The 10,288-nt window shown below is 57.1% G+C and overlaps 1 protein-coding gene across 5 annotated transcripts; it reads right to left on the bottom strand.

The window, feature by feature from the left end:
• Positions 1-1,787: 1,787 nt before the first annotated feature.
• On the bottom strand, positions 1,788-8,285 carry NR4A2 (nuclear receptor subfamily 4 group A member 2). Of its 5 annotated transcripts, none has more exons than XM_005519573.3 (8): positions 8,231-8,285; positions 6,983-7,104; positions 5,972-6,840; positions 4,906-5,035; positions 4,490-4,653; positions 3,886-4,088; positions 3,212-3,390; positions 1,788-3,115 (listed from the first exon to the last, which is right to left on the bottom strand). In XM_005519573.3, exons 3-8 carry the CDS (start codon positions 6,836-6,838, stop codon positions 2,859-2,861), a joined length of 1,800 nt encoding a protein of 599 aa, XP_005519630.1. In that variant the 5' UTR covers positions 6,839-6,840; positions 6,983-7,104; positions 8,231-8,285; the 3' UTR covers positions 1,788-2,858. The 5 variants fall into 5 exon arrangements, with proteins under 5 accessions (XP_005519630.1, XP_014105129.1, XP_087914996.1 ...); XM_014249654.2 differs by having other exon boundaries at positions 4,565-4,653; XM_088058870.1 differs by having other exon boundaries at positions 1,788-3,390; positions 5,972-6,298; positions 6,431-6,840.
• Between the last annotated feature and the right edge of the window lie 2,003 nt (positions 8,286-10,288).

The following is a 10,288-nucleotide window of genomic DNA, read 5'->3' as shown; positions in this document are numbered from 1 at the left end:
TTGTTTTTCTTTCGCATTGAAAACCCCTTCTATAGCGTAGACATTTACACTTCTGTATTTCTTCACGAATATTTAGGGAACGTCTGTGTTCTCTCTGTATGTTTAGGGATATCCGCATTCCATGTGCGCTGTTTAGGTTAAATCCACAACTGCGCCGTTCCCGTGGCAATCCCAAGACCCCGCTCAGGGTGAATTAGGCAGCACCCGCCTCTGCCCCGGCCCCGCTCCTTGGCCCCCGCAACACCCGCCTGCCACGGCCCCGACTTTTATTCCTTCTTACAACTCTTTCTTTTCGGGATTTTTCGCCTGACCGAGCCGCAAAGCCCCTTCCTCGGCAAGCCGGGTGCTCGGGGCTCGCCCGCACCGGGGGCTGCGGAGCCACGGGTCTCAGACCCCCGGCACCCCGGGCTGGGGATGCGGCACCGGGACCGGGATGCGGCACCGGGACCGGGATGTGGGACCGGGATGCGGCACCGGGCTGGGGATGTGATACCGGGACCGGGATGCGGCACCGGGACCGAGATGCGGAACCGGGATGTTCCCCGCCAGCTGCGGAGGGAGGCTGCCCCTCACCCGTGTTCGGGGGGTTTTGGGCACCGCGGGACGCACGGCGCGGAGGAGTAAAACCGATCCCGAGCGTGGCCTCCCCCGGGCGCTGCATCCCCGACACCAGAGGCTGGAGTTCTTCCCCGCGGGACGAACCAGCGGAGTTTGAGCTCCTCCACGCGCGGGACCCCCGTGAGCGCATCCCGGTCCCGGGGCCCGCGGGGCTCGGAGCGCGGCGCCGGTGGCCCGGGCTGGGTGCCGGTGGCCCGGCTCGGTGCCGGTGGCCCGGCTCGGTGCCTGTGACCCGGGCTCGGTGCCGGTATCCTGGGCTCGGTGCCGGTGGCCCGGCTCGGTGCCTGTGACCCGGGCTCGGTGCCGGTATCCTGGGCTCGGTACCGGTGGCCCGGCTCGGTGCCGGTATCCTGGGCTCGGTGCCGGTGCCGCGGGGCTCCGAGAGGCGCCCCCTCCCTAAAGCCTGGCAAGACCCCGGGGCTTTGGGGCAGCGCTCCCGGCCCCGCTGCGCTCCGCGCTGCCCGTGGTGCCCCCCGAGCCTCTCCGCCGCCGCGGGGGCAGCTTTAGGAATTCAATTCCTCCGTTCAAAGTGTTTTCCTGAGGAATTAGCCCCCCCCGACGAAGGGATGCGCCTGAGCGAACGCCGGCGCGGGAGGAGGCAGAGAGGGATGGATGGACGGACGGACGGACGGACGGACGGACGGACGGACGGATGGATGGATGGAGCAGGATGCAGGGTCTGGATGCGGCGGGGACCGAGCATGGTAGAAGCCGGGAAAGGACCAACCTCCGAGCCGCGGCTTTTCCTCCTCTTCCTCCCGCGGCACGGAACGGGAGCGGCCCCGGCCATCGCCGCTCCGGGCTCGCCGCACCGACAGAGGCTTTTGTCCCCTGGCTGCGGCGGGGGCTGGCGGAGGAGCTTCGCACTTCGGCAGAAAGGAGACGAAATTCGATTCGTTTACGCGTTTTATTGTTGTAAACATTAAAATTGTCTTTCTCAAAGAAAGAGTTCTCGGGAGAAAAAATAATAATAATAATTATAATAATAATAATCCGCGTTTCTAACTGTCGTACACCATATTAAAAAAAGGCAGCGACTTTCCCGTGTGCCAAACCGGGGTATACAAAGAAAAATACTACAGAATATGGCAATATTAAAAATATTACTCGAACGTAAAATAATATATTAACCGACAATTTTTAGACATAAAAAAAAAAAACAAACGGAACAAAACAAACCAAAAATTCAAAGTGCTCAGTAATTTCCAGGGAGTTATGTATAGTATAAGCACTCTGGAAACAGTCAAAAAGCTGCTGCATGCAAGATCTGTTTAGCTTTAGACAACAAAATAATCAAGATATAAACTTCTTCTTTAATCAACATCAACAGTACGTACAACACTTACAAACAAGGGGTGTCGGGCGGTGTTTACAAACACTATGTGTCCCTTTGGGGGGGAATTCCGGGGGGTAACACTTGTGCCCACCTATTTTACAATTGAGAAAATGTTTGAAGCTTAGATAACTACCAGTCTTTTATAAAAGCTACCAGACTACATAGTGTCTGAAATACTATTTATAGAATATAGACATTACTGAAATAGCAAGTGCCTATAACATTGTCACCCTGGAATCGTCATGCTTCCCTGGTATGGACAGATTGGGTTTTCTTTTTTTATTTTTTTTTTTTTTAATTCTCCTTTTTTTGGTTTTTAATTTTTTTTTTTCCAAACACATTTATCTTTAATTTTTGATTTTTTTTTTGTTTTTTTAGAATTGTTTTCCATGTTTCATCATAAATAGGCACAGAATAATTTATTTTTTTTTTTAAAGAGCCAAACTGCATCTGATAAATTTACAAGCCTTCGCCTTCATTAATGCCACGCCAGCCACGCAACGTTTGGGGTTTGGGTATATTACAGCTTTCTTTTACAGCAGAAAACTTTAGTCTTTAGGAGGGTAAGACTCGTGGGTCACCTCAAGGCTCGGTTTGTCAGCACACGAGTCTGAGCCGCGCGCCCGGCGTTGCCAGCCAGGCTCGTCTTTCGCACCAGAAGTCCTTAATAATAAATTCATTTAGAAGCCGATAATAAAAAGTTTATACCATGGTGTTTGTGTAGTCCATGAGCTGCATCCATGATGCCCCAGAGCCAAAATGCCCATCGCGTTCTGCCTGCAGGAGTTTGCAACACTGGCTGGGTGGGAGCTGGCACCCAGGGGTGCTGCTCTGGGCCCAGCCCAGCTCCCCTTCAGGCAGCTGGAGCTTCTCCTCGGGTCAGTGGAAGCGCACGGGAAGAGTCTTAAAAAGGTAAAGTGTCCAGAAAAAGTTTGTCAATTATTGCTGGCGGTGGCACCAAATCTTCCAGTTTCAGGTAGAAAATGCGCTGCAGCCCCTGTGTGCAAAGCGTGCGGAGTTCGGGGAGCTTCCCCAAGAGTTTGGACAAATAGTTGGGGCGATTCAGCCCCCCGTTATTGAAAGTCACGTGGTCTTTGAGGCAATTTACAATCTTGTTCTGAAGCTCTTCCACCCTCTTGGGTTCCTTAAGCCCGTGCCTCTCTGCAAAGAGAAGGGAGCGGGACGTTACGGGTCTGGCACGGAGCAAGGAGAGCCGGGGAGCAGGAGCGGGGCCGGGCGGGAAGGGGGGACACTGACCTGTCACCATGGCCAGGGCAGCGATGCAAGAGAAGGCAGAGATGTCAATGTTCATGTTTTGCAAGTTGGAGGAAAACTCCACGATGGAATCGATCCACTCCCCAAAGCCACGGACGCACTGCAACCGGTGCAGGACCACCCCGTTGCAGAAGATCAGCTTCCCCTCCACGGGGTTGGACCTGGAAGGAAGGGGACAACCCCAGAATGAACTGATGGATGAATGAGAGAGGGAGGAAAGTTAGACAGAAAGAGAAAACAGAGGAAAATCAGACAGAGAGAGAAAACAGAGGAAAATCAGACAGAGAGAGAAAACAGAGGAAAATCAGACAGAGAGAGAAAACAGAGGAAAAGAAAAAGACAAAAGATAAGAGAAAGACAAAAGATAAGAGAAAAGAGAGAATGAGCGAAAGGAAGAAAGCAAGACAAGGAGGGAGGGAAAGATAAAACAGAGAATACAGAATGAAAGAGAAAAAAGAACAAGGGAGAACAGGAAAGAAATTTAAAAAAATAATAAGAAAGGAGATGATGGGGGAGAAAATCTAAACAACTAATTACTTGAGGAGCAATAAATGAAGGATTTAAGAGGCACCTAATTACCGAGGAGTTAATAAAACGCAGACCAGTGGACCTTGAAAGGGTGTGATTCGCTGGCCGCCCCGCGCTCCCCCGCTCACCTGTACGCCAGCCGCAGCACGAACAGCTCCAGGAAGGCAGACTCGAAGAGCAGGTCCTGGTCCGTTTTGGGGAGGTCAGTGAAGCCGGGGATTTTTTCCGCCCACCCTCGGATGATCTCCATGGAGCCGGTCAGGAGATCGTAGAACTGCTGGATGTGCTGGGTGTCGTCACCGCTCAGCTGGTAGTCGGGGTTAGCCTGGAACTGGAAATTCATTTTAAAAAGCACTTAATGAGGTTCTCTAAAGTCTATAACCCGTGAAATTGCTCACCCCGTCCCTGGCCGGGAAGCGGGCTGGGATAACAATTAAAGCTTTCTCTGACCGGTGAGGAAATTAGATGTTCCGGGGCAATTAATTCGATTAGGCACGGCGCTCCGAGGCCGGCGCTCTCCGTGCGCGGGGGGCCCGATCCCGGGGCGGTGCCGGTGGGGCTGAACCGAGCCCCGGGCGGGCAGGGCCGGGCCGAGCCGAGCCGAGCCCCGGGCAGGGCAGGGCCGAGCCCCGGGCGGCCTCGCCTCTCCCCCCGCGGTGGCCGCGGGCCCGGCGGCTCCCCCTCCCCGGGCGGCGGCGGCGGGGGTCCCTCCGCGAGCTCGGTGCCGCTTACCCGGGAATAGTCCAGGCTGGTCATAGCCGGGTTGGAGTCGACATGGGCTCTCACCAGCGCACTGATCAGACTCACCGGGGGAGAGGGGGGAGAGGGCTCCTGGGGGCTCTTCGGTTTGGACGGCAAGCGGCCCCGCCGGCCTTTTAGGCTGTCTGTGCGCACCACTGCAAGAGACACGGGTCAGCACGGAGCCGGCCCCGCGGGGCGCACGGACAGGCAGACACACGGACACGGGGACACACGGGGATACACAGACACACACGGACACGGGGACACACGGGGATACACAGACACACACGGACACGGGGACACACGGGGATACACAGACACACACGGACACGGGGACACACGGACACGGGGACACACACGGGGACACACACGGGGACACACGGACACACAGACACACGGACACTCACCCTCCTTGACCATGCCGACGGCCAGGCACTTCTGGAAGCGGCAGTACTGGCAGCGGTTGCGGCGGCGCTTGTCCACCGGGCAGTTCTTGTTGGCCAGACACACGTACTTGGCGTTCTTCTGCACCGTGCGCTGCGGGCCCGAGCGGCCGCGGTCAGAGCCCGCCCGGAGCGCCCCGCGCCCGCCCCGCCGCCTCCCCGCACGTCCTTTCTCCCTTGCTTTCCTTTTCCCTTCCCCTCCTTGATTTTCTTTTCCGTTTTTCCGCTTTGTTTCGTCCCCTTTCCCCTTCGTTTTCTGCTCCCGGTTTCCTTTTTTCCCCTTCATTTTCTTTATCCTTTTTTATCTTTACTTCTCCTTTTTGCCTTTATATCCCTTCCTCTTTTTTTCCTTTTAATCTCTTCTCCCTTTTAAATTTTTTTTTCCTATTATTTCCTCTTTCCCTTTTATTCTTTTACCTTTTAAGATTTATTTTCATTTCCCTTTAATTCCTTTCCCTTTCCCCCCCTTATTTAGTTTCCCCTTTTTCCCTTTTCTTTCCTTTTCCCCTTTATTTAGTTCCCTTTTTCCCCTTTTATTTCCTTTTCCCCTTTATTTAGTTTCCTTTATTCCCTGTTATTTTCTTTTCCCCTTTATTTAGTTTCCTTTTTCCCCCTTTTATTTCCTTTTCCTTCCCCCCCTCCTCTTCCTTCCTTTTTTTTTTTTTTTTTCCTTTATTTTTTTTTTTTCCCAGGGCATTTAACAGGAGAAAATTGACAGCGTTAACATCCAAGCTAACCTCGCAGCTCCTAGCCGTGTTTTATATGCCAAGAGGAGGGAAAGAGACGCTCGGTAAATACAAATCCGTGGGCATTCATATTATTTACATTCCTTGGAGACCTTCTCTATTTAAAATGATAAGATTATTCAATCAGGATGGCGAGATAAAGAGATCACTTAATTTTACCACAGGGAATTGTGTTCCACATGGTTAGCTCAGACGCAGTTCTCTGTCCTAACCGATTTCCATCTGCGGGCTCCTCTCCCCGCAGGGTCCCCCCGCCGCCCCGAGCCCTGCCCTGCCCCGCTCACCTTGAAGAAGCCCTTGCAGCCCTCGCAGGTGCGCACGCCGTAGTGCTGGCAGGCCGCGTTGTCCCCGCACACGGCGCACAGCCCCTCGTTGGACGGGGAGCCCCGCGAGGGCGGCGAGGGCACCTGGCTGTCCAGGAGCTGCGGCCCGCCGTGGCCCAGCTGCAGCCCGGGGAAGGCCATGGAGGGCTGCTTGCGGATGGGGTTGGGCACGGCGAACGCCTGCCCGTCCACGCCGTGGTGCGGCCCGGCCGCCTCGGGGTTCATGGGCACGTGCAGGGGGCCGTCGAAGCGCATCTGGCAGCTGGACACGGGCGTGCCCGGCGGAGACTGCTTGAAGGAGAACAGGGACAGGCGGGACACGGGCGTTTTGCGCTGCTCGATCATGTGCGTGGTGGCCACGTAGTTGGGGTGGAAGTTGTGCAGGGAGCCGGGGTCGTCCCACACGGGGCCGTGCTGCACCTGGAAGCCGGGCGTGGAGGGGGTCGGGGGCGACGAAGGCTTGTAGTAGACGGAGCCCGAGTGGGACATCATCTCCTCGGACTGGGGGGGCAGGTGGCCGTGCTGCTGGTAGCCGTGCATCTGAATGTCTTCCACCTTAATGGAGGACTGCTGTCCGGACAGGGGCATTTGGTACAAGCAGGGGGGCTTCACGTCGTAGCTCGTGTTGTAGTTGTCCATAAAGGTACTGAAGCTGGGGAGAGAAGTGGTGGCGGTGATTTCGGTGTTGGTGAGGTCCATGCTAAACTTGACGAACTCCGGAGTTAGGAAATCGGAGCTGTATTCTCCCGAGGAGTGGTAGCTGTAGCTCTGGGAGGCCGGGCTGGCTCCTTGAGGCGAGGACCCATACTGAGCCTGAACACAGGGCATGGCTGCGAACGAAACAGCGTCAGGTAGACTCGGGCCGCGCCGCCCCGCGCCGCCCCGCGCCGGGCACCGGCGGCTGCGGGGCCGAGCGCCGGGACCCCCGCGCCCCGCCGGGGCCGCGGAGCCGCGGGGACGGAGCGCACCAACCTTCAGCCGAGGGAGCGGCGTTTTCGGGGCAGCCGAGGGCGGACAGCGTCGGAGCGCGGCGGGGAGCGAGGTGTCCGCGGGTTCAGAGCGCGGCGGCGGCCCCAGCCTGCCCGGCGCGACGGCTGCGAGAGACACACGGACCCGCCGATGAGCGGGAGACACACGGACCCGCCGGGGAGCGGGAGGACACACGGACCCGCCGGGGAGCGGGAGGACACACCGACACACGGACCCGCCGGTGAGCGGGAGGACACACCGACACACGGACCCGCCGGTGAGCGGGAGGACACACCGACACACGGACCCGCCGGTGAGCGGGAGGACACACCGACACACGGACCCGCCGGTGAGCGGGAGGACACACCGACAGACGGACCCGCCGATGAGCGGGAGGACACACCGACACACGGACCCGCCGGGGAGCGGGAGGACACACGGACCCGCCGGGGAGCGGGAGGACACACCGACAGACGGACCCGCCGATCGGGCAGCAGGGGCGGAGGACTGACATACAAAGCCGCTGGTGCGGGGACAGACACACGGGCCGGGAACGAGGATCAGACACACGGACCCGCCGGTCAGGCAGCCCAGGCGGGGAACCGACACACGGACTCGCCGGTGGACAGACACACGGAGCCGGGGACAGACACACGGACGCGCCGGTGGACAGACACACGGAGCCGGGGACAGACACACGGAGCCGGGGACAGACACACGGAGCCGGGGACAGACACACGGAGCCGCCGGCGCGGCTGCCCGGCTCTGGGGGAGCCCCAGCCTACGGACCCCACGGGCTGCGGGAACGGTGTCGGGGCAGGGCCACCCCGCGCCCCTCGACGAGCAGGTTTGGGTTCGGTTTGGGTTATTTTCTCTGTAACCGCGCGCAGGGGGCTCCCCCCGGGCGGGCTGTCACCGGCACCGGCTGCCAGGTTCCCTTCTCCATGCCCTTCGGGAAGCCGCGGCGCGTCCCCCGGGGAGAGCGGGCGAGGCGCGGGGCTCCCGGCGCGGCGGTGCCGGCACCGGAGCGGGGCGCGGGCGGTGCCAGCCAGCCCGGGCGGTCCCGGCCCAGCGCGGCAGCCCCGCGGGTGACACGCGCCCACGGGCAGCGCGACCCGTCCCGTCCGGGGACCCCGAGCGGGAGCCGCCAGCAGGTGGGACGGGATGGGACGGGGGGCGCATGCCGCGCCTCGCGCGCGGGACCCCGCGGCGGGAGGGGGTTGCGGGAGGCGGGCCGGGCCGGGCACTCACCGGGGAGCGGAGCGCGGCGCGGGGCGCGGGGCGCGCATCCAAGAGCGGGCGGAGCGGCGGCGGCGGCGCGGGCGGCCGGACTGTGCCCGCGCGCAATGTGCCTTTGTTTATGTGGCCGCGGCCGCCGCCGACCAACGTGCGCCGCGAGCCCCCGCGCGTCACCGCGCGTCACCGCCGGCAGCCAATGGGCGCCGCCGCCGGCCCGCCCCGGACACGCCCCCCCCCGCGCGCCAGCGCGCCCTTTTGGTAAGTTTCCGAGCGGTGACGTCACGCCGAGGGGCGCGCCCCGGCCACGCGCGGGGCGGGGGCGTGGCCTCATTTGCATAGAGGGCGGTGCCGCCCCCCGCGCGCGTCACCGTGACGCGAACCCCGGAATAGCGCGCGCGGCCGCGACCCCGGCGGGGACAGGACCGGGACAGGAACGGGACAGAACCGAGACAGGACCGGGACAGGGCAGGGACAGGAACCGGGACAGAACCGGGACAGAACCGGGACAGAACCGGGACAGAACCGGGACAGGAACGGGACAGAACCGGGACAGGAACGGGACAGAACCGAGACATGACCGGGACAGGACAGGGACAGAACCGGGACAGAACCGGGAAAGAACCGGGACAGGAACGGGACAGAACCGGGACAGGAACGGGACAGAACCGAGACATGACCGGGACAGGACAGGGACAGAACCGGGACAGAACCGGGAAAGAACCGGGACAGGAACGGGACAGAACCGGGACAGGAACGGGACAGAGCCAGGACAGGGCTGGGACAGGACAGAGCCAGGCTGGGACAGAGCCAGGCCTGAGCCACAACGAGTGCAACGTGTCCCCGCTTCCAACACCCACCCGGAATTTAAACGATTTTTATTTTACTTTATTTTATTTTATTTTATTTTATTTTATTTTATTTTATTTTATTTTATTTTATTTTATTTTATTTTATTTTATTTTATTTTTAACTTCATTTTATATATTATATTTATTTTATTTTATTTTATTCTTTATTTTTATTTTATTTTATTATTTTTTATTACATATTACATATTACATATTACATATTACATATTACATATTACATATTATATATTATATATTATATATTATATATTATATATTAATATTACATTTTTATTTATTTTATATGTTATATTGATTTTATTTTACTTTATTTTTATTTTAGATTTATTTACTGTAATATTTTTCATTTTTTTATGTTTATTTTCTATTTCTTATTCACTTTCTTATTTTCTGTTATTTTTTATTTCTTTTTATTTCATTGCTTAATTCATTATTTTCAGTTTTTTTCTTTTATTTGATGTATTTTTTTAAATTTAATTTATTAAATGTTCTTATTTTCATGTATTTTAGACTTATTTATTTAAATTTCCTTTATTCATTTAAAAGGCTGATGTTTATTTATTTAAATGCACATTGGGATTTTTTACTGTTTTATTTCTTTCTCTCCAGCCCCAGAGCCCCCAGAGCTGCCATCACTCTCAGGCCAAGCCCGGGTCGGTGTGGCTGGGGCAGGGACACAGAGCAGGGTCAGTGCAATTAAAGGTTCTGCATTCATTAAAAGCCAGGCTCCATTCCCAGCTGCATGTGGCGGTGATGGGATCTGGATGGGGATTGCAGGGGGGGACACGGCCTCCTCCATGGTGGGGACTGGTCTCTGCCCCGGGATCTTCCCACTGCCACTTTCCAGCCTGGAAAAAGGGACAGAACTGGTGAAGGGCAGTTCCCAGGGCAGCCACGTCCCCCCACAGCCTGGGGACAGCTCCAGGTGCCTCTCCAAGGGACTTCTGTGGGACAGAGCACACGGGAGCCCTGCAGGCTTGAGAGCAGATAAAACCCCACAGCCCAGAGTGGGATAAACCCCACAAACCCCACAGCCCAGTGTGGGATAAACCCCACAAACCCCACAGTCCAGTGTGGGATAAACCCCACAAACCCCACAGTCCAGTGTGGGATAAACCCCACAGCCCAGTGTGGGATAAACCCCACAAACCCCACAGTCCAATGTGGGATAAACCCCACAAACCCCACAGTCCAGTGTGGG

This window comes from Pseudopodoces humilis, chromosome 8 (genome assembly GCF_049639895.1).
Source record: "Pseudopodoces humilis isolate 2021_Gansu_Grassland_sample_001 chromosome 8, ASM4963989v1, whole genome shotgun sequence".
Taxonomy (NCBI): Eukaryota; Metazoa; Chordata; class Aves; order Passeriformes; family Paridae; genus Pseudopodoces; species Pseudopodoces humilis.
Note: the sequence above shows the minus strand (reverse complement) of the source record. Positions and strands in the feature narration are given on the sequence as shown.